Below are 27,442 nucleotides of genomic sequence, written 5' to 3'. Positions count from 1 at the left end.
TGCTTACCTTCTTCCTCTCTCTCTCTCTCTCTCTCTCTCTCTCTCTCTCTCTCTCTCTCTCTCTCCTTCTGTCCCACAAACGAACAATTCAACTAGTTTCTTTCTAGTCTGTCCTCACAAGCCTCCATGCACAGGATCCGCAGCTTACATAGTATACAAAATTAACCCCAAGTAAATAAATTTCACTTTTATAATCGCAGTTCAAAAGGCAACTTACCACAAAGTTGTTCCAACGAGCAACTACTACTGCTACTCTTCTTTTTTTCTGACGTCAAAGTTCCCACATGCTCATTTTTTTATCATTCCACTCACCCCACTGGCAATATGCTTATAGGTCAAACATTGTTTTAAGCAAGATGCAATATTATTAAAACTGATATGCCACTACTGTAGTATTCTGCAATATTGGACTCTGCATCCTTTCCTAAAGGGATCATGTAAAATTAATGTTACGGGCATAGCAGTTGGCGAGGAGTAAAATTCTGAGTTATAAGTTCGGTCCCGCCTTCTAAACTGAATATTCATCCCATTCACATCTTCATAAATGTTTCAGAGACAACAATCAAAAGCAAAAGATGTATTCCACTATATGTACTCATTTATTCATATTTAATATTACTAATATTCGTGTCCCACGATCAGAGGACTGTTTACATATTCCATGTTTGGCAGGGATTAAAAAAAAGCAAACAAAAACAAAGAAGGGATCACCGACGAACCCTCATTTTTCTCTCCAAAGAAATCCTGTGCCGGTGTCTCACCAAAACTCGCCGGACTTAAATACCGGGAAGAACCCTTCGAGGACTATTACATCATACAACAAACTCGTTAATTAGATTCAGAAAAACACAAAGCTCCTCACAGAGAGAGATGGGGAGAGTCCTCAAATGAAAAGGTTGAGAACTTTCCGGTCTCCACTGTGACCCCACTGATCCCCGAATTTGCTCTCCAAGCACGCCGTCGTGGTGCCTGACTCCTCGGAGGTCATCGAGGGCGACACCGGCCGCCGGTTTTCAACCTTCTTCTGCAGGAAAATCGGCGTCAGTCGGAGATCGAGATTCGGCGCCGCTTGAAGCTTCGCTGGCTCCTCCAACCGCTTGCGTTTGCTGGCGGAGGAGACTCTGGTATGGGATCTGGTGTTCGTGAAGCCACAAGTCGGGTTCGGGTCTCGGATTCTCCAAATGTCGGAGCATGCAACTTCCGATGTCTCGTCGGCAGCGGGAGAGGCGAGTCCCATGAGCTCCGGCATGGGTCTGAGCGTACCCCCGCGGAGCACGGTCTCGACGGCCGCCTGGCAGACGTGCCAGTTTCCGGTCCAGAGAAGGCCCACGGCACCGTTGACGGGGTTGACCGTTCTCCCGCATGCTTCGAACAGCAAGGACTGAAACAGAGCTGCATAGGGAAGACGCATAGGGGTATAAGGTAGGGCTAGGAATACTGTAGAGAGAGTAAAATAAAAAAAAAAAATTTACCAGGTCTTTGATTTTCTGGAACGTTGGAAATGAAGGACATGAGGTCAGCGCGGCCAAAGAATTTGGCAACGAAGACGGTGGCATGGCCTTGAGCTTCGGAGGTTTCGATCCACTGCAAACAAGGACGCAACACACAGGATTCGCTACATCCCTTTCGAAGAACTCGGCAACCGTTGCAACTCATGCCTATTTTGCTACAAACAAACGAACCCAACAGCGACTATGTTTGTGTTTGAAACAACAGTTTGTTGTGAAATCAGCCTCACATCAACACGAACAGCAATTATGAAGAATAGAGGGAGAAGAGATCAGAGAATGCAAATGTAGGTTGGGAAGAGATATAAATAAGGAAGGAAATGGGAAAGAGACAGAGAGATGTTGGGGGAAGTGGGGTTGGTGGTTAACTATGGTTGGGTTAAGGTAGTGGTGGAAGTGGAAGAGAAGTATGAAGAGAGTGCGTGTGTTTTGTTGTTTTTAATTCTGTTTTCTGTTTCCAAAGGTGAGATTCCAACGTCTTTGGCGTGCGCGGCTCCGTGTTTCCGCGCATGGATGTTTCCTACGCCGTTCGATTTTATATATTTCACCTCCGGATATTAATTCACAGGATATTCTAACAACGCATGACAACGTCTTATTGGGTCATTTTAAATACTTTTTTTTTTAAAATTTGTTTTAGAAAAGGGATCAGACTTCATTTTTTAATATCTCGAAATCACCCTCCTTCATTCATAATTGTCCCCTTTCTCTAATTTAGAGTTTTTATTCTTCATTTAAAATTCTCACCCTTCATTTGATGAAATTTTCTCTGGATTCATCGAACGAAGAATTTCTCTCGACCCGTTGAAGAATTTCTCTTGACCCGTTCAAGAATCTTTCTCTCGACCTGTTCAACAATCTCTGTCGAACTGTTCAACAATCTTCGTCGACGTTCAACAAGTTTCGTCGTCAGTGGCCCCATTCGAAGACTATTTTTGTCTCTGGAGTTCGCGATTTGGGCGACTTACGTTCAACGATTTCTGTGGTTGGTCTGTTCGGTGTCGATTGTGTCGAAGTTGTGAGTTTTTTTGTGTGCAATGGGTTCGTCCGTGACATTGCTGCTTCGAACAAGGTATGTAGTTTTTCGGTTTTCCATATTCGTATTTTGGGATTGGGTTATTGTTTTTGGCTTTTGTTGGTCATTTTGGTGGTTATTGGTTTTGGGTTTTGAGTTGTGTTGGTTAATGTTAACAAATATATATTATATTTTTTGTGCAGTTGTTTGTTCGTCATTCATTGAAAACCAAGTTTGTTGGTGGTTTGAATGAAATTTTGAGTGAGGAGCACAAGTCCATTATTTCAAAGACGCAATTTGGATGGCGTCGAAAGCGTTACAAAAGCACAACTTGTAGAACTCCCTACACTAGATATAGTCCAAAACTTGATTGACTTATGTAATTTCTGAATAATGCAGTATTTAGTACATGCCCAAGAATGGATAACTGTATTTGGAACAATTAATTTGATTGTTAAGAAAGAAAATGTTTATTCTAATTGTGATTGTTATTTTCATTCCATTTGTTGTTTGGTATTATTATTTAATATTCTTCCTTTGTGATTGTTCTAACAAATGTGTAGTTCTGTCACCCTTATATGGATGAAAGACCAAGTAAAGGTGTTTTTAGGTTGAGAGGTGAGTTCATGCAGTGACCTTTTAATAAATTGATGTTGTTGTAATCGATTACAAGGTCCTTTTAATCGCTTACCAGTGAGAAAATTCCATTTTGTACCAAAATCTGATGAGTGCTACCTAGACATTGCTGTAGCACTCCCCAGGAGTCCTTTCGTTTGTGTTTTCAATGTTTTGTGGATTGATTAATCTTGTTGTGCTTCCCAAACAAGTTTACTTTCAAGTTATTTATTTTATTTCTCTATCAAATGTCCATAATTCAAGGTAAAATAGTAGTATAATTAAGGTGTGATGTGATTCTACTAGCACAAGCCAAACACTTATATGGACTTCACCTACCTTGGTTTAAACACCTATATGAACAACTTTGTCCACAATTGACTGGGATAAATTGTGTTTTGATGCACTTGACACCATCAATGATCAGCAACATGAGACATCCATGCAAAAACTGGAAAAAATCACCCATAAGGACATAAAAATAACTCTGGGGAGTCAAGTTCTCCCAACTGACGAGTACAATTGAAGTTTCTGTACAAATGACCATTTTTCCTCTGGTAATCGATTACAGGAGTCTTGTAATCGATTACCAGAGAAAAAAGGGTCATTTGTACATAAACTTCAACTGTATTCCCTAGCTAGATGAACATTACTCCTCATGCTCTATTTTTGTTGATTTTTTCATTTTTTGAGATGGGTGAGTGAGTCCAATGTTATTGGGTGTGCTTCCTGCACCAATAATGAGGTTGGGTTATTGATTTCTACAAAACAAATGTCCATTTAGGTGGTTTTCTCCAACTGAGGTGAGGTGCATGACCATTGTTGACACCCCTTCTCGGAGTCTCATAGGAGAATTTTTTATTTTATTAATTAAGAAATATGTCATCTAATGTTGTTACAATGCACAAATTTTGAAAGGCCTTTTCAATAAAAAATAGATTTGTCAACAAGAGGAAAATATATACGTATAAGATAACATGCTGTCAACTTTGACCTTTGCTGACTATTTTAATCATAACCTTTTCCACAGACCTCCAAATGATGTGATTCTTTTTTATTAGAAAGTAGACTCAAAACTCTTTCCAATGACTAATAATTTATAATTTTTGGACATTTGAGTAGGTGTAGTTAATTCCTTAAAGTTAACGTTTTATATATTTCTACCACCTTTGACCTTTACTTGTTGTTTTGCTCATAACTTTCTCCACCGAACTCCAAATGAGTTGATTCTTATTTTGTTGGAATGTAGACTCAAAGATATTTCAAATGATAACTAACTCATAATTTTTAGACCACTTTAGTAGATGCAGTTAATTTCCCAAAAACAACGTTTTTCTAAGCTTCCCAAACGAGTTTACTTTCAAGTTATTGTCTCATGTTTCTTATATTATTCTAATTTATTTTATTTCTTTATAAATGATCCACAATTCAAGGTAAAATAGTAGTATAATTAAGGTGTGATGTGATTCTACTAGCACAAGCCGAACACTTATATGGACTTCACCTACCTTGGTTTAAACACCTATATAACTATTTTTTCCACAATAGAGTGGGGTAAATTGTTTTGATGCACTTGACACCTATTTGAAAGCTCTTTCAGTCTAGATTCCAACAAAATAAGAATCAAGTCATTTGAAGTTCAGTGGAAAAAGTTAAGAACAAAACAAGTGGCAAAGGTAAGAAAAACAAAGTTGGGGAGTGTTGTTCATCCAACTGGCGAGTACAATTGAAGTTTTTGTACAAATGGCCATTTTTCCTCTGGTAATCGATTACAAGACTCTTGTAATCGATTACCAGAGGAAAAATGGTCATTTGTACAGAAACTTCAACTGTACTCCCCAGCTAGATGAACACTACTCCCCATGGTGGTTATTGCTCTTGTTTGTGATTTTTTGCATTTCTTGTGAATGGGTGAGTGAGTTCCATGTGAATGGATGTGATGGACCAATGAATATATGGCAAAAATGTGATGGATCTCATCTAGCTTATATGAAAGCACATAAACGACCTTTCTTTTTCAACAATTCGATGGCCTAACGTGTCCATTGGTGCAATAAAAATCGCCCATGACCATGAAACTCACTCATCCATATGAAAAATTGAAATAAAGAACCCAATTGAATGATGAGGGAACTCCCTCTTCCAAGGAAAAAACATGACAAAGCTTTGGAGAAATGGCGCACAGAAAGCTACTCGTAATCGATTACACACGCACAGTGCTCGATCTTCTACTAGCTACTCGTAATTGATTACACACGCACAAAACTGCTTATCTTCCTCTTCCTTACAACACCACTTGGATGCAATCATAAGCAACCAATTTTGTGGACACCCTAAGTCCTTTCAACCACTACTAAGTACATCCACACGTCCTTGGTCATAAAAATCAACCAACCAAGTGAAGATCTTGCAATAAATTTCACCAAATTAGGTCCAACCCCTCAATGGGGAGCTCTTCTTCCACATCAGGGGAGTGGCGCTACACTTTCGGTACAAATTCGTGATTTTCCACTGGTAAGCGATTACAGGCTACTCGTAATCGATTACACACACACATAACTGGGAACAATTATGTTCCAAAAATAGAACTTTCAGGCAATCAACAACAACCAATTTAGTAAACCTATTGTTTTAGTCCAACTCCTCATCAGTACAAGGACACATCAATTTTGACCCAACAAGTTAATTATTAAACTCACTCAACCAAAAACACAGATAAAGAAAATGAGTATGAAGAATAATTAATCAAGAATAGTTTAGTTGTATTCATTTGCTATAATTCTGTACAATTTTGTAAAAAAATTTAATAGTATAATTCTGTACAATGTTTATTCATTTGCTATAAAATAAGAATCTAAACCAAGAACACATTTCTAATGCTATAGTAATCCAAAATGTTGCAGCGTTTGAAATCTTCGGACGTTGTCCTCGTCTAGGATCCAGTCACATATATACTTCTTCCTAAACGCAGTCAAGTCCTCCTGAAATGAACATTTTGGAATTTAGAAACAATATGAAGACAACGATAATGTAATATTTACAAATTCATAATTTTACCTACATTTGTATAATAAGGCACGTGCACTAAGAACTTGGAGAAATTAAAGTGAGGGAAGAGAAGTTAAGGCATGAACTACTCAAGGGAACAACTAGACTCTACATTTTTGCCGTTAATGACACATTATTTGAAGAGAAAGTCTATGAGCTAGCCTATGCATGTGAAGATCTTGAACCTAAAAGCAACTTTAAAGACATGGAAAGTGAAATATTCATAGAAAGAGTTTGCAAGTTGGAAGGGGAAAATGGGTAACCACATCCATTACACGATACAGAGTACAAAGAAAGGAAGAAACCATTGACAAACCAAAAAACCACAGGAACGAAGCGCGATACAATGTGATAATAAACAATACCTTTGGATAAAAGACGAAAATAGTTGCTAACAAAGTGACCACCGCACCCAACCGACGAAGGACCAACGACGACGGTGAAAAAACGAAACCTTTCGACAAATGACGCCAACGGTGGACCCAAGCGAGACTTCCTCCCAGCACTTCAATGGCGGACCGACACACACGACTTCGTCCAGATAGAACGGTGGACCCAAGAACGATTTTCACAGCGGTGGACAAAGAGCATTTCGTTGGTGAGCGAGAGTTTCGAATGGAGAATTAAAAACTGGTGAGAGAGTTTCGTAGAGATGAATTTCACTTTATGAAAGGCACCAACAGGTTTCAGCATTTTTCTTTCCAAAAACACCCTTGAAAACAAAATTAAACTTTTTTAAAAAATCATTTAAAACTATAAATGACAGAACGACACATGTCGTTGTCAAATTGTTGTCAAATTTGTGTTATTAAAGAAACATTTTCCTAATTCATAATTCATATTACTTAATCAATTTCATAGTTTTCGCTCAAGATACACTAGTTCATAATTGGCCTATAAGGTCATCTCTTAGTGGGACCACAAAATATCCAAAGTAAATTATTGACCGGTGACATTTTCGTAAATAAGTGGCCATATGAACGTCGGTTAGGAGGGTCTTCGACGTCTATAATTTTATAGACGTCGGACTCCCCTAACCATCGTCTACTGGACTGACAGGTAGGTGAAAAGTAATTTCTTTCTGCCATATAGACGTCTGTTTCCGCCACTTTGACATCTATATATGATTATAGAAGTCGACCCCCCTTGTAACTGACGTCTATACTTTAAATGGCCTGACAGGATAGGTGAAAAAGTTGTTTTGGACGTCGGCTTCATTTACATCCGACGTCTAAATGACTTGACAGGGTAGGTGAAAAGTTGTCTTGGACGTCGGCTCCCCCTAGATCCGACGTCTATATATACCACGAATATTAATTTTTAATTCGAATGGACGTCATATTAGTAAGGTCACCGACGTCTAGTCAGGAATAAACGTCAGACACTGGGGGAGCCGACGTCTAGATTCCTATTAAATCAGAATTCGCGAACCTGCGGTTATGCACACTTCATCGTCTTCCTCCTCGCCTTTTCTCTCCGTGGCATTGCATTTTCAGGTGCGTTTTATCTCTTTTGAATCGTTTAAACTTACTTTTACTCTGATTAAATTAGTCTTTGATATATTATCTTCTATTTGAATCGATTAAAATGAGTTTTTGTTGTGTTTTAGTGTAGTTTTGCTCGTGTCGTTGGGTAACATAGTAACACCTTCTCCCTTTGCTAGCTTCCTCGTAAGAAAAGTTGTGTCTTTTGGATCTCTTATGGCATTTCAACCCAAAATCAAACCTGGGTCCTTGCCTAGTTCTCATGTCACCGTATTCTTTTTCATTGGCGGTTGGAATGAAACTAGACAAGGACCCAGGTTTGGTTTTGGGTTGAAATGCCATAAGAGATCCAAAATACGTAAGCTTTTCTTATGAGGAAACTAGCAAAGGGAGGAGGTGCTACTAGGCTATCCAAAGACACGAGCAAAACTACACTAAAACACAACGAAAGCTCAGTAGACGTCGATTAATGCCATGTCCGACGTCTATAGTACCCTTAGACGTCGGTTAGTGCCATGTCTGATGTCTTTATAGTGCCCTTAGACGTCGGTTAGTGTCATGTCCGACGTCTTTATTGACGTCAGATTCTATATGTCCGACTTCCCATTAACGTCACCCATAAAGACGTCGGATTGAGATCTGACGTTAAAAGTCCAAAATAACATACGTCTAAAGCTCTTTCTGCACTAGTGAGAACGACTGACTCTTCACCTAAATAGAATTAAAAAAAAAGTAACTTAATTTAATTTATATCACAATATTCTTAGCATAAACTGTTTAATAATGAAATATTCGAATTCAATATTATTTCGAATCAATTCACTCTAATTTGAAATTTTATTTATTTATGAGACATTTAACTTGTTTATTGACCTGATTATGTTTTATTATTTATTATTAAAATTTATAAATCAGAACTAGTAAGTATAAGGGTGCATAAATAATTGTAAGATCGATAGTTTGTACTATGAGTTTTTTTTTATTGTTGTGGCAAATTATATTCTCTATTTTATTTTTATTATTTATATAATCTTTTGTTATACTCTCGATTATGAGGAGAGTTGTTAGTGGACTTTGATATGACTAAACAAATTATGCATTTCATAATGTCAATGATTAGTTAGTACAAAGATAAGAAATATTGCTAACTTGTGTTGTGGACACTAAAATGGGTATCATCTCGAAAGTTAATTCGGTTTCTCACACATTTAAGTTGGATTAAATTTGTTAAAATTTAATTTTTTGAATATAAATTAAATTGAATTCGATTTATTTAATGTACAAGTTAAATGTGTTTGGGTTAACTCGGTTTATCACGTGTTTAAGTTGGATTAAGTTAGTTAAAATTTAACTTTTGGTTTAATATCTATTTTAGTTTATCGGTTTTGTAGGGTGTGTTCAAAGTTGTCCTTTTTTTTCAAAAGTTCACTAACGTCCTATATTTTACAAAAACGATTCACGTTAATCATTTTTGCTTACGGCGTTAAAAAAGTTAACGCGGACTTGCCCTATTGGCAAAAATTTGATGACTTGTACAATTATTATTGACGTGGCATTGTGAGATCATTTGAGGCCAATGAGAAAATACCACATGGCAGATTCCTTTTCACCCAAAGTTAGGGTTTCACAATTGTAGCATCCATTTTCTTCCTCTCCAGCATTGACACCAATTTCTTTTGATTTTCTTCCACCATCAACAATATTGTTGCTAAAGTTGTCTTGAGGTTTGTCATTTCATTCTCCAGAATGACAATCTTAGCATCCATTTTTTAATGCGACCTTCATCTATCCCTTTCCTAAAATTTAGATCCCTTTCCTCCAACTTTCCCTCTCAACAAATCCAGTAGATGGAAAAGTTTGATGCAATCAAGAAGCGGAGGGCAACTCCATCTGTTATAAATCATTAAATGAAAATGGGATCCTATTTGTTTAAAAACATCAGATGAGGTGCAAAATATCTACAGTAAAATGAAACTTCTTGACCAAAAGGTTAGTAATGCTTCTATTGTATTTGCTCTTGAAGGTGAACTAGAGCAGGCTCGTGCACAGGTTCAGGAGCTTGTGCCACTCATCCGAAAAGAAACTTGAACATTTCTTGAAGAAAGTGGGTGAAGAGAGGGCCTCATGGCGAAATAAAAAGCATGAGAAAATTCGTGCTTATGTTGATGACATTAAATCAGAGTTGAGTCGAGAAAGGAAAAGTCGCCAGAGGATTGAAATTGTCAATTCCAGGCTGGTTAATGAGTTAGCTGATACCAATTTATTAGCAGAACGCTATATACAAGATTATGAGAAGGAAAGGAAGGCCAGAGAATTAATTGAGAAAATTTGTGATGAGCTTGCTAAGGAAATTGGAAAAGATAAGGCTGAAAATGAAGAAAATGGTAGGTATTGTTTTTGTAAAGAACAAAATTATAGTGGAGAACCCTTTCTATAGCAATCAACCGCCAAGCTCCTACAAAGAACTACTGGCCCCACCTAAATGGTGGGTATTTTTTCTGAGATTTACTTTAACAGTAAGGGTAAACAGACCTAGTCTACAAATATTTTCTAGACAAGTAGCTGCAAGGTTGTGAGAAAAATTGCCACAACCTACAACACAGTGAAAACAAAAGAATAAGGGGGGAATCAAGACACTAACTATAGGGAAAAACACAAGACCCTCTTTCCTTGCTCTGTTAAAAAGTGAGAGCGAAATTAAACACAAAAATCCAAAAACAGAAACCCTAAATCGCATCTTCTTCCTCGCGCAACCTAATAATGCACGAAACCCATTCTCCTCGCAAGTGCCGCCATCAATCTGCATCCAAAATAGAATCAGAAACTCATTTACATCGCGAGGGCTGAATCCTAGTGCCATGGTGTTCTCCTTTGAGCAGCAATCGCGCTGTCGTTGTAAATACCTGAATCGTGCTTCCACGGCAATTCGTGGTAGAACCTCCAATTCTCATGATGACGCAGAGAAATCCCTTTCCCATTCTGCAATTGCGAAACCCTAACTTTGGGTGGAAAGGGATTTTCCACGTTGCATCTTTTCATTGGCCTCAAATGACCTCACAGTGCCACCTCAACAATAATTGTACAAGTCATCAAGTTTTTGCCAGCGGGGCAAGTCTGTCGTTAACCTTTTTAACATCGTAAGCAAAAAGGACTAACGTGAACCGTTTTTGCAAAATATAGGACGTTAATGAACTTTTGAAAAAAAAAGAGGACAACTTTGAACACACCCTACAAATGAGGGACCAAAATAGGTATTAAACCTTAACTTTTTGAATATAAATCAAATTGAATTTGATTTATTTAATATGCAAGTTAAATGGATATGAGTTTGATTGAAGATAAATTGACTCGTGATTCACTAACAATAACCTTTTATTAGTTCTTTTTATTATACTTTTATAAGTTTTGTAATATAATTATTTACTAATCCTAATTAGGGAGGCTAACGAGTTTATCTTTTTTAAATATTAGAATCTTGTTCAATGATCTTTAAATAGTTTAAATGTTTAATTTATTTGTTTGTTAAGTTATATAGGCTGAAACTTTAATTTTCAATTCTATCTTCATAATTATTTTTGACATAAAATATGTGAATACTTTGATTGTATGGTGTTATATAATAATGAGTCAAGTCAATTCATTTTGATTCAACTACAATAAATATATAAAATAATTTGGAAGAACAAAACAACCTTAAGTGAGTCAATTCACTAACTCACTAATTCATGTTAGGTCAAGTCAAATTGTAAAATTTTTAACTCACAAAAAAGTGAGTCAGATTGAGTTGACTCATTTTTAGCACAATCCACGATGAACCAATATGTGTAAGTCAAGTTGACTCATTTTGACACCAGTAATAACTTATTAGAGATGTGAAATTAAAAACTTAATTTATTGTTGTTAATATTTATTGGTGTCAATATTTATATCATTGTTTCGCTCATAAGATCGTGACTCATCTCATATAGGTGAGGAAGTCTTGTTGTAAAATGTATTTTACTTTAGATTTTTTTTCTCAATATTTATCAACTGTGATTGTTGTACCAAATTAAAAAAATTGTCAAACATAAATTGTAAATGATTGATTATATTAGTTTTTTTTAGGTAGAGTTTATATAATTAATTGTAGATTTTATATTTAGACTTTATAATAGTTGTATGAGTATAAAGAGTTGTAAATATAAATAAATAAATTTAGATAATATTATATGAATGTTGTAATTTGTTATATGATATTTTGTAAGATATAAGAATGTAGTTTATGAATTAAGTGAATTTTATGTTTAAGATCCGTCATCAAGGACTTCAACTAATTACCTCCAATCACTAGTGCAAAAATAACGTATTACGTCGATTATTTTTGGTTTTTAACGATGAATTAGAGACCGACGTCATAGCGGGTGACGTATCACAATTATCTGAAGTTTATCAACAACCTGAAGCTCAAACATAAAAGTGTGTATGAATGAGAATGATGCCAAGTTTATGCATCTTATTATGTAATAGTTGACTTCTAAGGAACAATGTTGATGGTTTTTTTGTTATGTACTTAATGAATGATAGTGATGCCAAGTCTGTATGTTTTTGGATGTTTGTACTTTTTTTAGTACATTGAAGATAGACTACTGTCATTGAAAAAAGACTAATGTGCTTATTGTTATCAGTTTGATTGTTATCAGTTTCATATTTGTTTGATAATGTGATTTTTCATACTGTAAATTGTTATCAGTTTCATATCAGTTTGATGGTGTGTTGGTCTCAATGCCTATGAGAGTGTGTTGGCCAAGGTTTTAAAATTGTTTTTCCATTCACATTAGACACCACATTCAGTGGATCATGATTCCAAAGCACCAATTGATTCCAAAACTGGATGGTCAAAGTGTAATAGTTGATTCCAAAACTGGATGGTCAAAGTGTGTTGCACTCATCCACTGTCAATTTATTAATCCAAATATAACTACAAAACAGGGTTTTAACATGGACTCTTTTCAATACATTAATTATTTGAACTCTTTTAATAGTTTACAATTGTACCGCAAATTTATAAGCCACTCTAACATTGTTTTACTTCCAATGGTATCGCAAAATTATCAAGCCACAGACCAAGGAAACTGTGCCAAGTTCAAGTTGAAGACAGTACACAAAATTGTCGCTCAAATAGTACACAACTTCATTCCTTCACATAGTCAAATACATAATCAGTATCATCCTAACAAAAGGAAAAACCTTGCTAATTTCATCCTAACAAAATGACCAACACTACTACATTATGGATTTAACATCCATATTGAAATAACAATAATATTAAGTATAAAAATCAAAAAAATCAGCCCTATCAACACCTTCATCCATTTCTCCACAACCTTAACAGATTTATGCAAATCACTCATCATCTTCGTTCCACCTCCCATTTCTCCTGTCTTTGACAGACACTCATGCTTTTCTTCCCACTTCACATTCGTATAGCTTTTCTCACTACCATCATCACAACACCATTTGAAGAAATTACAACCACCTTCATGTCCATTCCGTAAAAAAAACAATTTAAACGACTTTCTACTCAAACAAAACACTACTCATCAACATTCTTTTACCTTGTACTTAGGGCAGCCCCAAAATTGCTTCCCTCTATTCTTAGCAGTTCGAGCTGTTCTTACCACCGTTTTCTCTCCACACAGGCAAAGGGGTGATACACCGTCAATCGTAGATACTCCACCACCACGAAAAACGACAATACACTTTTCATTCTGCCACCCATTGCATGTCGAAGATGAACAAGAATGCGAATTTTGCAATTCATTATCTATCTCTTCGAATCGAACAAAGAATGTGATTTTCCCCCTTCAAACGAACCCTAATCATAAGAATCCCCAATTTTTTTTTGGTGTTTCAGTTGCATATCTCAATTAAAAAGGTGACAGCCCTTAAAATTTTTAATTTTTCCACCCTTGCCCTTCCCTCAATCTGATATCACCTTTCTCCTTAAAAAAAATTTTCAAACAAAACTCAATTTTAATGTCACATGTCATTACTCATTCAACTAAGCATGCCACGTTATCAAATATTAAACGGTCATTTGGTGAATTTGACGGCATGCCTCTAATTGAATCAAATTAACAATAAAAGGGACCTATTTAAGATTTAGGACAAAAATAGGAACTTCTAGTGAGATTAAACCTACAATTTTTTATTGAACTCACATTTTAAACTATCATTATCCAATGAATTTTTTTTAAATGAGTTCAAAATGCACTCAACACATGTTTAGAAGTGAACGTCGAATTTTTAAAAAAAGAGTTTTTATATTTTTGATATTTATAAGAAAAATACTCGTTATCAATTAATTTCACTTTTTATCCACGAATATTGCTTGGAATTTTTTGTGGTGTTTAAATTCTCTCTTATTCTCCATGAATTTTATTTTTTCTTGTCATTCTCTTACTTTAGCTGGTGAAAATATTGATTACTTTATCACAAGTGAACCAATATATTTTTGCATCGATTAATTTGTAATCCATACAAATATTTATTTTTAAATTTAAAATGTTCACTGTCGTATTCTCAACCTTATAGATATGTTTATCAACTAATTTAGAAAGATACTCTGAAATCTTATTTATGTAACAGCGATCTTTTTTTCGGAATTGTCTGACTTACCCGAAGTAAAAGTATGGTCAAAACAAGTAATTAAAAGTGTAATAGAGCGTAATCTATGATGGTGATATGTGATGCCATGAATTTGTTCTATTTATCTTCAGATTTTGGTAATCTCACTATATGAAGTAACGGATATAATTAGCAGCCGCACGTATAGAAACTCAATGAGTTCACGTAAACTCTAGCATAGTGTGAAGGCTGATATGCAAGACGGACGGTTGATGAAATTTGGGTAAAAAGAAAGGGTGTGATGGGGTTGATGATGATGCTCATTGGTTGGTTGTAAAGCGCTGAAATCATTCCCTTCCAGTGATGAAGAAACATAAGAGAAGAAAGAAGGAGCGGAAATTTGCAGTGAGGGGTAAGTGGTCCTGCGGAAGGGAGCAGATAAGGGTTAGGTGGGGTCAAGTGAAGTTACATTGAGGGTTATATATTAAAGGAAGTGTAAGTGAAGGTAGCATGAGAGTGGGACAGTATTAAAAGAAGTTCCTTGGTTGAGTGGTTGTGTGTGAGATAATATTGCCCACAAGAAATGAGTGTGTCTGGTCCAAGATTGGTGGTGGGCATAGACTTAAAGAAGAAAGCGTGGGAGCAGGAAACCCCTCTTCATAACCGATGGCACCCAGATATACCCTCAGTTGCAGAGGTCACTCCTGGGGAAGTTTTTAGAGTTGAGATGGTAGACTTCAGTGGAGGTGCCATCACCAACAATCTCACTGCTCACGATGTCAAGCACCTTCATCCGCTAACTGTGAGTTCTTAATTCATCCTCATATATAATTACCTACTTCAAACAATAGCTTCCTCTCTGAAACACTCTCTTGTTAACAAAAACTTATTATGTATCTAAACAAAGACACTTGGATTATGAATATATAACTCAAGAAAATAGCAATGCTCTATCTATGTTGAGAACACAAAATTTATTTGAGGAAGATTTTACTAAAGAAAAACAGGAATATATATTGGCCGGCCATTTTTTTTCTTCTCTTCTATCCTCTCTCCAATTATATTCCAAAAAAAAAAGTCTAACTTTTTCTTTGGACTATTTTTTTCTAATTCGTGTTTACTCGAACCACACGTTGCTTTAATGAAATTGGATAAAGTTTATAATAAAAAAAGGGGCATTTATACCATTATACAAAAGAGATTCACCATTTTTAATTTTTATTTAGTAAAATTAATCTTTTTAATGAACATATTTTGTTTTCTAATTTTACTCTTAATAAATAAATTTTCTTTAAATTAATATAATTATGTTTCCAAATTTATTTTTTAAACGGTCATTTTCTAAAATTTAACCTATTATTTTTTTCAACTTAACCATTTTTTAAAACTAATTAAAACAACAATTTATAATAAAAAATACATATAAAATAAATAAAATTTATTATTTACTATAATAATTATTTATATTTATTTTTATAATTATAATTTTATTTTATTTTATATCAAAGAAAAGAACACATGTTTTCACTTGGTTAATCATAAATAAGTTACCCTATTTTTTATTATTTTAATAATACAAATCAAACATTAATCATTCAGTTATTGTACCGAATCAAAGATTAATCATTCAGTTATCCTACACAGTTTAAATTTAATGGTATGATATTTGGTCTTGATTAAGGAGCTTTATGTGATCTCTTAAGATATTATAGTGAATCATGTAATTAAGAAAAACGGTATGCACGAAATGAATAGATGCCACACGCTTTCATCGATGACTACAACATTGTTTTCTGGGACCAGCAAAGTGTGGTCCTTCCACCAATTGAAAACCGATCCCCTTTCGTCACCGTAATGCTAAACTATGTGAGAACAGTATCTATCTAGAGTCTTCACCAAATCCAACAGTATGTGAGAACACATCAATTTGTCCATGGCACCACCAACTACAAGACTGGTTTCGTCAATAGATTTGAAGAAGAAGCCATGGCAGCAAAACCCTCCTCTCCACAACCGATGGCACCCTCACATACTACACGTAGCCACTGTTAACACTGGTCATGTCTTTAGAGTAGAGATGGTAGATTGGACAGGAGGCGCAATTAGAGATGATGATTCACCACTCGACGTAAAATCCATAGACCTCTCAACTGTAAGTACAAAGCTCATCACCACTCCAGGTGTTACAACTTAATTACTAAACCTGATTTTGGATATTAATTATCGACAAAGGAACCAACAAAACTATACATATATAGACAAACCAAACATGTAGACCAAACTGTTGAAAACTATACCTGTTTCTTTCTCAAGTATATATACACTTTATAACTGTGTAAATAACAAATTTAATGCATTATAAGTGTAGTTAGTAATTCCTAATCACATGGAAAAAGAGTAAAGGAAGGAAATTTACATGGCTTTGTGTAATTAATTAACTTTGGCTGTTGTGGGGCGAATGGATGATAAGGTACATTATCTTAGTGGGCCAATTAGAATTGTGGATGATGATGGGATCCCAGCCAAGCCTGGAGATCTGCTTGCTGTTGAAATATGCAACTTGGGTCCTCTACCTGGTGATGAATGGGGTTTTACTGCAACATTTGACAGAGAAAATGGAGGTGGCTTCTTAACAGACCATTTTCCTTGTGCCACAAAAGCTATCTGGTACTTTGAGGGAATATATGCTCATTCACCTCAGATACCAGGTGAACATCTCATATGAAGACACTTGTGCATATTTATTTCGCTAACCGCTACTCATGTAGTTTGTTTATTCTGCAAAGGAGTACGATTTCCAGGTTTAACGCACCCCGGGATAATTGGAACTGCACCATCAATGGAACTCCTCAACATATGGAATGAACGGGAGAGAGATATAGAAGAAAATGGTGTTAAGTCTTTCAAACTCTGTGAGGTTTTGCATACTCGACCTTTGGCAAACTTGCCATCAACAAATGGCTGTCTCCTTGGAAAGGTAATAATCAATTCATCTCCAGAATGTCTATAAATTTAATCTGATCATAGGTCATTTGACTACCACATATGAATTAAAGATCCAGAATTATTTTAGATTTCTACATATTTATGTCTCGTGCTGATTTTTGAGAAAGTTCAAGATATTATATTAATTAGGATTTTATTATTTGCACTCTTAGACTTAAACTTTAATCATACTATATACATTTAATACAAAATTAAGAGAAATTAGAAAACGATAGAAAAGTAATTTATTTAATAGAAAAATTTATAACAATTTAAGAAATAATATTTATTATATTTTTTAATTCTAAAGTTAAAGTCTTAAGTGAAAAAATTATTAGTAGTTTAAAATGATAATATAACACCTTAAAACAAAAAGAAACTCTCTCAAGAAATCAGTAAAACATTGCTTCTAAAATAAATCACACTCGTAGGTTTTTTTTAGGGCAAGATAGATAAAACAGTAAATTTTCTCCATTTCATCTTCCCAGAATTATATGTGGTATAAAACTAGTCAAATAATAAAATACACTCTAACCTACCACAGAAATCTAAACTAGTGAAATCATCATCATTCGTATCAATAAGCGTCGGTTTTCTTAAATAACAGACGAGATAATTTGTTTAGTTCAGCAGATTAAATAAGATTTATCGGGCATTTAACGGTTTCACCCATCAATCGGGTATTAACTTTTTTTTTAACTGAAAAAATGTGATTAGTTTAATGTAGAAATTGACTGAAACCAGATGATTTTAGAGCACCCTCCCTAAAATAAGGAAAAAGACTTGAATCATAGTAGTTCCCTATATGAGACTATCAGGTCAAAGCAAACTAATCTTGATCCAAAAGTTCACAAAAAGTATTAAGAATTTGAGCGATGCTTTGTTAACATGCTAAGAAATCAAGCAAGATTTTCCATTGTGTTGTTTTAAATCCTTTTCCTGACATGGTTCTAGGTTGAAAAAGGCTCTAGTGAATGGGAGAGGATTGCAAAGGAAGCTGCAAGAACAATACCAGGACGAGAAAATGGTGGGAATTGTGACATAAAAAACCTTAGTAGAGGGGCAAAGGTATACCTCCCAGTTTTTGTGGAAGGAGCAAATCTCAGCACCGGTGACATGCACTTTTCACAGGGCGATGGCGAGGTCTCCTTCTGTGGTGCAATCGAGATGAGTGGTTTCTTAGAACTCAAGTTAGTATAACTTCAGTTACTCAAATATCACCTAACTCTGCCACTGCAAATGTAGCTAAAACTCATGTTAAAAATGAAAGATTATTTATTATATGAAGAGATGATAATAGTTTTGGTGTAATCAGGTGCGAAATTATAAGAGGTGGAATGAAAGAGTACCTTACACCAATGGGACCCACTCCCCTTCATGTAAACCCAATTTTTGAGATAGGCCCTGTTGAGCCAAGATTCTCAGAGTGGCTAGTTTTCGAGGGAATCAGTGTTGATGAAAGTGGGAGACAACACTACCTAGATGCAAGTGTTGCATACAAGCGAGCAGTGCTCAATGCCATCGACTACATATCCAAGTTTGGATACTCCAAAGAACAGGTTTAGCTCTTTTCTCATTCTTGTACCATTTCCACATTGTATGATTAAATGCTAAGGTTGTGATTGTTTTATCATCATGTGTGTCCAGTAAATTTAATTTTACATGTTTGGCTTTTCTAACAAATAGTTTTCACATTAATTATATTTAGTCTCAAACTAAGTTACGGCTGAAAATAATATATTCAACTTGTTTTTTAAAATCCAGATGAAATGTGTTTGATTTTAAGTTTGAAATGTTAATTTATTCAAATTAAACATGCACTGGTATGTTGCACATCATCAGGTGTACCTGTTGCTGTCTTGCATTCCTTGTGAAGGAAGAATATCTGGAATAGTCGATGCCCCCAATGCTGTGGCAACCCTGGCCATTCCAACAGCTATATTTGACCAGGTAAAATACTTTTAATTAAGCACCACCATTGTTATTCACACATGTAAACTCACAATTACTACAAATTTACAATAAATGCTTATTTAAATATGATTTACTAAGACTATAGTGACTTAAAATATTACTCACAAAAAAAATTAAACTTTTTAACAAAAAGAACTATCAAATGTTCATACTTTTCAAGATGTTTTTAAACATTAACGGGGTGTCTATTAGTACTTTTATCAGAAGTCGGCCAAGTTCAAACACAAAGGACATGCCATCTTATTTCTATGTTAACCTAGTTTTGGCTAAAATTGAGATACAAATAAAGAAAACAAAGGAATATACAAACTAACTAGGGTATGCTAATAAAACAAAGGTTAGGATCAATAGAGCACATGTAAAGTTCAAACTCTTAATTTGCACAAGAGCTATTCCTACGAAAAAAACCTTTTCAAAATGCCAACTTTGTGTGACTTGCACCAAGTAGTTCAAACAATACAAGTTGTTCTAGATGAAGAAATGCTTTTGACAAGAACAAGGGACGATCCATCTTTATAATTATCTGTGCTCAACAGATTGATCAGCTCACTCTGGTATTCCTTCCTTTAGACTTTCCATTGTTTCAAATAAATGTAAGCTTCCAACCTTCATGTCTTTTGCTTAGTGTCTTGTTCCAAAACTTTGTACTTTTGTACTCCTTCCTGTATAGAAATAATCCAGCACACATCCATATTCCTATTTTCCATTTTTCTACTTACACTCATCATTATACATTAAATATATATTTCAATACATTAAGTATTCAAATGAGAAATTCAATGTGCATGAAACAATTTTAGAAGACATCGAGTCATGACCCTCAAAATCTACACATATTAATTTAAGACATGGTACAGGATGAATACACCATGTAGGATATGAAAAGGCTAGAGATCCTTACTTGTTCTTCACAGTTATTTTAATAAAAGAGATTAATTAGCTTGTAATAATGGGTTTTATGCTATATGCAGGATATTCGTCCTAAAAATAACAAGGTACCAGTTGGGCCCCGACTTATGAGAAAACCAGATGTTTTCAAATGCACTTACGATGGAAATTTGCCCATTACAAAGAATCCTATGCCACATCATGATTCATATTAACTACACGGGAAAAATAAATTTAATATCAACATTTATATGTATGTTGTTGTTCCTCGACCGTTGAGAAAAATTAGTGACCTATATTATAATAAATCTTTACAATTTCGTGATTTCTTTTTTTGTATTGTTCTTGTACATGATTCTATTATCCAACTTCTCTCTTTTATTTAACTAACATTTTATTTTATAAAAACTAATTTAAGATATTAAAAATTATTTGGTAAAATTGATATGGTAATATTACTTTTCTATCAGATCACTTGAACATGTTTGTGTAGAGTTCTTGGGCAAATGATGTGATGATTCTGGTGTTATTGTATAAACATGATTAAAATAAAATTGCAAATAGTATTTTTATCCCTCTTGTCAAATTAAATATTCATGAAATCTGATTAAACTATGATATAATAGAAATGGGTGAAGTTATCATAAATAGTTATGTTTGGTCTTTAGAACATTCCCAAATCTACTGTGAGAAAAAATATTCTCAAATATGTATATTGATGTTTTTCAAATTTAAATGGATTACTTAACTTTATACATCTACTAAAAAAATTATTGAGGATATTCATATTATAATAGTTGGTATCAAGTTTCTTCGGCTATGATAATATTGTTGTTTCTTGTCTAGGAGCTATTATTTATTTCCTTTTTCTTTCAAAATTAAATAATGATTATAAAAATCTATATAATAATAAAATTTGTATAATCTAACGGTATTTTCGTAGGTTTTTTATCATTCATTCTTATAGATGATCCTGTGGTACAATTTCCCAATTCGTTTGAATATAAGCATTTACTATAGTTGTTAATTAAATCTGTATAAAAATAAAAAATAAATAATAATAATAATAATAATAACACAACTATTAATATTAACGTAAATTTTTATCATAAGTTAATTTAGTATTTTATCGGAACAGGCTAACGTAATTTATTTTTAAAATTTACAAATATAAAATATCACATTTTTTAAAAATAATTATTCTATATAAAAAATTGGCAGTAAGAATTTCTAATTATTTTCCTTCAAAAGTGAAAACATATAGGAGTGGACAAATCCTTAATTGCCTTGACTTTTTCTTCATCAACTTGCACTCTTTTAGAGCTAACTACAAACCTTAGAGAAATAACTTCAGTTGTAAAAAAATGCATTTTTTCATATTAGCATATAGTTTCTCCTTCTTAATCACTTCTAAAACTTTTTTTCTAAACCTTTTTTTTAAGTGTCCAAAGTGTGAATCAAGTGTTTTGCTACATATCAAAATGTTATTAAAATACACAACAATAAACTTAGTAATAAAATTCCTCAACACATTATTCATCAATCTCATAAAGGTATTGGGTACATTAATTAACCCAAAAGGCATAATCATTCGTTCATACAAACCAAATTTAGTTTTTAAAGTAGTCTTCCATTCATCTCTCTCTCACCCTAATTTGGTGATAACTACTTTTCAAATATATCTTTGAAAAATAACAAACATAATGTATTTTATCAAACAAAGTCATTAAGTTTAGGAATAAGATGTCTATACTTGATGGTGATGTTATGGATGGCTCAACAGTCAACATCCATCTTACATGGTCCATCCTTCTTAGGAACAAGGATGACTGACATGGAACACAAACTTGAGCTTTCTTTAACCCATTCTTTCTCCATGAGTTGCTCCACTTACTTTTGTATTTCTCTAGTCTCTTCCATGTTGCTTTTATAGAATGGCTTATTAGAAAGGAATACACCAGGAATAAGGTTCATATAATGTTCAATATCCCTTTTAGTATTGTCAGTTATGACAACTGTCTTTAGGGAAGACATCCTTACACTCCTCGAGAAGTTGCTCCATACTTAAAGACAAAGAAACTTGGACAAAACACAACAAAATATTGTTAGGCATAAGTAAATATAAATGTTGTTTCTTAAACAACTCTCTATTTACTTTGTTTTCTCTCAAGAAAAAAGCTTTTACCACTCATTATTTTTTTACTTTCCTTTTCCATGCCTTTATCTAGAATTTTCTCTCTTCCTTCATTTGTCTCTTACTCTCTTTTCACTTTTATTATCTTAATTTGATCCTCACAAACCTTTTTAGGAGATAAAGGTGTTAGGGACACCTTTTGCCATTTTGAAAAAGAAAGTATACTTATTGGTTAAACCATCATGGGTTACCTTTCTATCATATTGTCAAGGTCTTCCCAACAACAAGTGACTCGTCTCCATAGGTCGTATGTTCTTGTGTAATTTTTCTATATTAGCAAACAACCAAAGTTATTGAAAACTCTTTCAAAGTCTATGTTAGTATGATGAAAATGTTTGTATATAGTTAATTGAAAAATAAAAGCTTAAATTTGCGATAAATTAGGAGTTAATTGTATTTTTCCTTGTATTCAAAATGAATAATTTTTTTCTCAAAAAGAAGATTCATGGGCTAGCCTTGGCCCATTGGGCTTTTGTGGATATTTTGACCCTGTGGGCTTAAAGGACCTTTTAGTCTTGTGAGTTTTTATGACCATAGTCCATGGGTTAAGACCAATCTATTTGAGGGAGAGAAATTGATAGGATCTACTCAATATAGTTTTTTGAAAATTAATAATAATCTCAACTTAATCGTAATATCTTATATAGGAATTAAGAGTATTGAAAGTCTCACATTGACTATAAATAAAACTAATTTACAGTATATAAAGTAAGTATAAATCTCATCTTATAAGTCAATTTTACAAAATTGAGATAGACTTAAAATTTACTTTTCTACATAATATTGAAATTATGAATTGCTGAAATTTATGATTTTTTAGATTTATTATTCCATCTACAGTAAAATCATTATTGGATGAAATTTTACAAATAAACCTATGAGAGAATGTGTATTAAAATTCTCACAATGATTAAAAATAAAACTAATTTACAAGTACTACAAACCACAGTATCACCTACTAAAATTTTACATCTAATATTAATATATATATATATATATATATATATATTTATTTATATTTTAGTATTGCTTTTTCAAGTGACTAAATTTCAACATCTTTTAATCATATTCTTCTGTTACAAAAATAGACTCACAATACATGTTTATATTTTAAAAGACGTCATTTCAAATAAAAAAGTTGTGATACGGTTTATATTTATGAAGGATGGGAGAAATCAATATTGTGATCCATTCAATGGACAATTTTGGAAACTTAATTAGTAATTGTTTCGGTGGAAAGTTTTGGGGACCGAGAGACTAACCTGTTGACGCGTCTGGGCCGCTCGCTCACCTCCAAACTCCAGCTGTTGGTCGATCGGTGTTGACGCAAGCCGATCGGTCTCCTTTTGAACGGGGGTGGATGTACCTGCAAAAGGTACTCCGACGCCCAAGTTAGGCGTGTGATTTTGAGGAGCCTCGGCTCTTAGTTGAATGCTTAGTGAGTGGTTATCACTATTGAGTATTGGAGAGTAATGTAGAGTAAATGATGTGTAAGTGGAACCTACCTGGCCTTTGGCCCTGGCTTTCTATTTATAATTTACCTCATGGATCTCAAGCTGATATAAGCCCAATAAAATATAAACAGAATAAGATATAAACAGATTACCTGAATATCCGGTTGGTTAATATTTTATACTATACATGCCCCCCAAGTCCGAGTTAAGCGGTCGGCTTTAGCCGTGGTTAACTATAGGACTGATGAGTTTGAGGGAGGCTGCGTTGGCGGAACTGAAAGCGTTTTACCGCTCGACCTTCAATAGTAACCGAGCGGAATTTACCGCTCGGTCTTCGACATTTGTCGAGAGGGTTTTACCTCTCGACCTTCGACAGTAACCGAGCGGGATTTACCGCTCGTCCTTCAACAGGAAATGAGAAGATTTTACCTCGCGGTCTTCGACATTTGTCGAGAGGGTTTTACCTCTCGACCTTCGACATTTAACCGAGCGGGATTTACCGCTCGTCCTTCAACAGGAACCGGGAGGAATTTACCTCTCGGTCTTCGACATTTGTCGAGAGGGTTTTACCTCTCGACCTTCGACATTTAACCGAGCGGGATTTACCGCTCGTCCTTCAACAGGAACCGGGAGGAATTTACCTCTCGGTCTTCGACATTTTGTCGAGAGGGTTTTACCTCTCGACCTTCGACATTTGTCGAGAGGGTTTTACCTCTCGACCTTCGACATTTAACCGAGCGGGATTTACCGCTCGTCCTTCAACAGGAACCGGGAGGAATTTACCTCTCGGTCTTCGACATTTTGTCGAGAGGGTTTTACCTCTCAACCTTCGACATTTGTCGAGAGGGTTTTACCTCTCGACCTTCGACATTTAACCGAGCGGGATTTACCGCTCGTCCTTCAACAGGAACCGGGAGGAATTTACCTCTCGGTCTTCGACATTTTGTCGAGAGGGTTTTACCTCTCGACCTTCGACATTTAACCGAGCGGGATTTTCCGCTCGTCCTTCAACAGGAACCGAGAGGAATTTACCTCTCGGTCTTCGACATTTTGTCGAGAGGGTTTTACCTCTCGACCTTCGATATTTAACCGAGCGGGATTTACCGCTCGTCCTTCAATAGGAACCGAGAGGAATTTACCTCTCGGTCTTCGACATTTGTCGAGAGGGTTTTACCTCTCGACCTTCGACATTTAATCGAGCGGGATTTACCGCTCGTCCTTCAATGGGAACCGAGAGGAATTTACCTCTCGGTCTTCGACATTTGTCGAGAGGGTTTTACCTCTTGCCCGAGGGGGATTTACCGCTCGGTCTTCGACCTAGGAGTGCTTCCTAGGGAACGGGCTTTACCGTTCGACTTTGAGAGGGTTTTACCTCTGCTTTGAGCTAGGAGTGTTTCCTAGTGAACGGGATTTACCGTTCGTCGTTGAGAGGGCTTTACCTCTTGCCCGAGGGGGATTTACCGCTCGGTCTTCGACCTAGGAGTGCTTCTTAGGGAACGGGCTTTACCGTTCGACTTTGAGAGGGTGTTACCTCTGCTTTGAGCTAGGAGTGTTTCCTAGTGAACGGGATTTACCGTTCGTCGTTTGAGAGGGCTTTACCTCTTGCCCGAGGGGGATTTACCGCTCGGTCTTCGACCTAGGAGTGCTTCCTAGGGAACGGGCTTTACCGTTCGACTTTGAGAGAGTTTTACCTCTGCTTTGAGCTAGGAGTGTTTCCTAGTGAACGGGATTTACCGTTCGTCGTTGAGAGGGCTTTACCTCTTGCCCGAGGGGGATTTACCGCTCGGTCTTCGACCTAGGAGTGCTTCCTAGGGAACGGGCTTTACCGTTCTGCTTTGAAATTCTGGTTTGAAATTGGTAACCGATGGTCGAGCGTGAATTGCTCGATTTTATTCATTGCATAACGAAAGTTTAGTAAAATAACAAAAGTCTAAATCAAGAATTTAAACATGACACTAAATAGAGATGGGGATTCCTATCTTCAGTTTACTACTCCGCGAACCGATCGTTCACGATGGCGAGCAGGACTGCGACTATAGTCTCGCCTTCGTTCGTTCTTCCGATACGCTCGTTCGGGACTTCTTCGTGCTTCCTGTATGTACTTACGGAGGTGTCCTGCCCGAACGAGACGTTCTATTTCGTTTTTGAGCGTAATGCATTCTTCTGTAGTATGTCCACGATTCTGATGGAAATGACAGCTCTTCCTTTCATCTGCGTATCTTGGAGATGGTTTCGTTTGGAGTGTGAGAAGTTCAGCGTTTAGAGCTTCTTCAAGAACTTTTGCCCTAGGTGTGTTGAGGGGTGTATAGTGATTAAATTTAAATGTTCGGGAAAACTCCCCGCTTTTACCATTATTGCCGAACGGTCGTTTACCGTCCTTTCTACCTCCACTTGCCTCAGTTTCTTGTTGTCGCTTTCTTTGTGAAATTCGCATGTCCTCCATGCGGATGAATTCGGCTATCCGTTCTTGGAGCTTCTCCATTGTTTTTGGGGGTCGTGCATACAATTTCTCAGCAAAGTACCTTGGTTTTAGACAGGAAGGCAAATTGGTGATGATAAAAGATTGACTTACCTCTTTGACTCGTCGTGCAGTTTCCATATACCTTTTCATAAAGGCCTTCAAAGTTTCTCCCTTTTCCTGCTTAGTATTTACCAATTCTGCTGGCGTTACTTCCTGATTACGATTGGAGGCGTATTGCCTTCTAAAAAGATTTTCCACAGTGGCGAAGCAATCCACTGTGTTTGGGGGAAGAGTGTTATACCACTCTAATGCTTCGTCCTTGAGTGATAAGGAGAAGGCTCTGCACATAACCGGATCACTGTCCGTGTAGAACACCATTGCATTGGTGAAAATCCTTAGATGATTGTCGGGGTCTGTCGAGCCATCGTACTTATCCAATACAGGAGGGTTCTTCTCTGGCATTGGAGCTTGCATGATGATCGCAGTGAAAGGGAGCAGACTGGAGGGCCGATCGGTTCGCAAGGGGGACGGTTCCCTTCTTCCCCGATCGTTCAGGTCAGTATGCCGAGATGGCTGCTGATTACGACTTCCAGCGTTATCATTGTGTTGGTTGTTACCCCGATCGGCTGTGGACTCCGAGCGCTGAGTCGACCGCTCGGCACGACCTCGTTCTGCTCTCAACATTGTAATTTCTTCTGCGTGCCGTCGCTGCATCTCCTGTTGTGCGTGTGTTTGTGCTTGTATGGTTCTGGCTTGTGCCTGTATTTGCGCCTGCATCTGCGCTATCAAATCTCTAGTGTGTTGTTCTTCCTCCATGCTCCTCGTGGTCACCATTTGGGTTTGCCGCTCGGCCCCACGGTGGGCGCCAAAATGTTTCGGTGGAAAGTTTTGGGGACCGAGAGACTAACCTGTTGACGCGTCTGGGCCGCTCGCTCACCTCCAAACTCCAGCTGTTGGTCGATCGGTGTTGACGCAAGCCGATCGGTCTCCTTTTGAACGGGGGTGGATGTACCTGCAAAAGGTACTCCGACGCCCAAGTTAGGCGTGTGATTTTGAGGAGCCTCGGCTCTTAGTTGAATGCTTAGTGAGTGGTTATCACTATTGAGTATTGGAGAGTAATGTAGAGTAAATGATGTGTAAGTGGAACCTACCTGGCCTTTGGCCCTGGCTTTCTATTTATAATTTACCTCATGGATCTCAAGCTGATATA

The 27,442-nt window shown here is 36.0% G+C and overlaps 3 protein-coding genes across 6 annotated transcripts; 1 reads left to right on the top strand and 2 right to left on the bottom strand.

Annotated features, from left to right (window-relative positions):
* Positions 1-564: 564 nt before the first annotated feature.
* On the bottom strand, positions 565-1,894 carry LOC108331604 (LOB domain-containing protein 37). Its single transcript, XM_017566412.2, has 2 exons — positions 1,473-1,894; positions 565-1,392 (listed from the first exon to the last, which is right to left on the bottom strand). Exons 1-2 carry the CDS (start codon positions 1,654-1,656, stop codon positions 884-886), a joined length of 693 nt encoding a protein of 230 aa, XP_017421901.1. The 5' UTR covers positions 1,657-1,894; the 3' UTR covers positions 565-883.
* A 12,888-nt stretch (positions 1,895-14,782) lies between these two features.
* Positions 14,783-20,450, top strand: LOC108323896 (uncharacterized). Of its 4 annotated transcripts, none has more exons than XM_017556708.2 (8): positions 14,940-15,078; positions 16,032-16,428; positions 16,747-16,984; positions 17,063-17,253; positions 18,216-18,451; positions 18,577-18,820; positions 19,104-19,211; positions 20,207-20,450. In XM_017556708.2, the coding sequence occupies exons 2-8, from the start codon at positions 16,210-16,212 to the stop codon at positions 20,336-20,338; spliced, it is 1,368 nt and encodes a 455-aa protein (XP_017412197.1). In that variant the 5' UTR covers positions 14,940-15,078; positions 16,032-16,209; the 3' UTR covers positions 20,339-20,450. The 4 variants fall into 4 exon arrangements, with proteins under 4 accessions (XP_017412198.1, XP_017412197.1, XP_052727831.1 ...); XM_052871871.1 differs by having other exon boundaries at positions 14,948-15,078; positions 16,080-16,428; XM_017556709.2 differs by lacking the exon at positions 16,032-16,428 and having other exon boundaries at positions 14,783-15,078.
* Positions 20,451-25,752: 5,302 nt separating this feature from the next.
* LOC108327454 (uncharacterized) lies at positions 25,753-27,048 on the bottom strand. Its single transcript, XM_017561152.2, has one exon. The coding sequence runs from the start codon at positions 27,046-27,048 to the stop codon at positions 25,753-25,755; it is 1,296 nt and encodes a 431-aa protein (XP_017416641.2).
* Positions 27,049-27,442: the final 394 nt, after the last annotated feature.

The sequence above is a fragment of the Vigna angularis genome, chromosome 1 (assembly GCF_016808095.1).
Source record: "Vigna angularis cultivar LongXiaoDou No.4 chromosome 1, ASM1680809v1, whole genome shotgun sequence".
In the NCBI taxonomy this organism is placed as follows: domain Eukaryota; kingdom Viridiplantae; phylum Streptophyta; class Magnoliopsida; order Fabales; family Fabaceae; genus Vigna; species Vigna angularis.
Note: the sequence above shows the minus strand (reverse complement) of the source record. Positions and strands in the feature narration are given on the sequence as shown.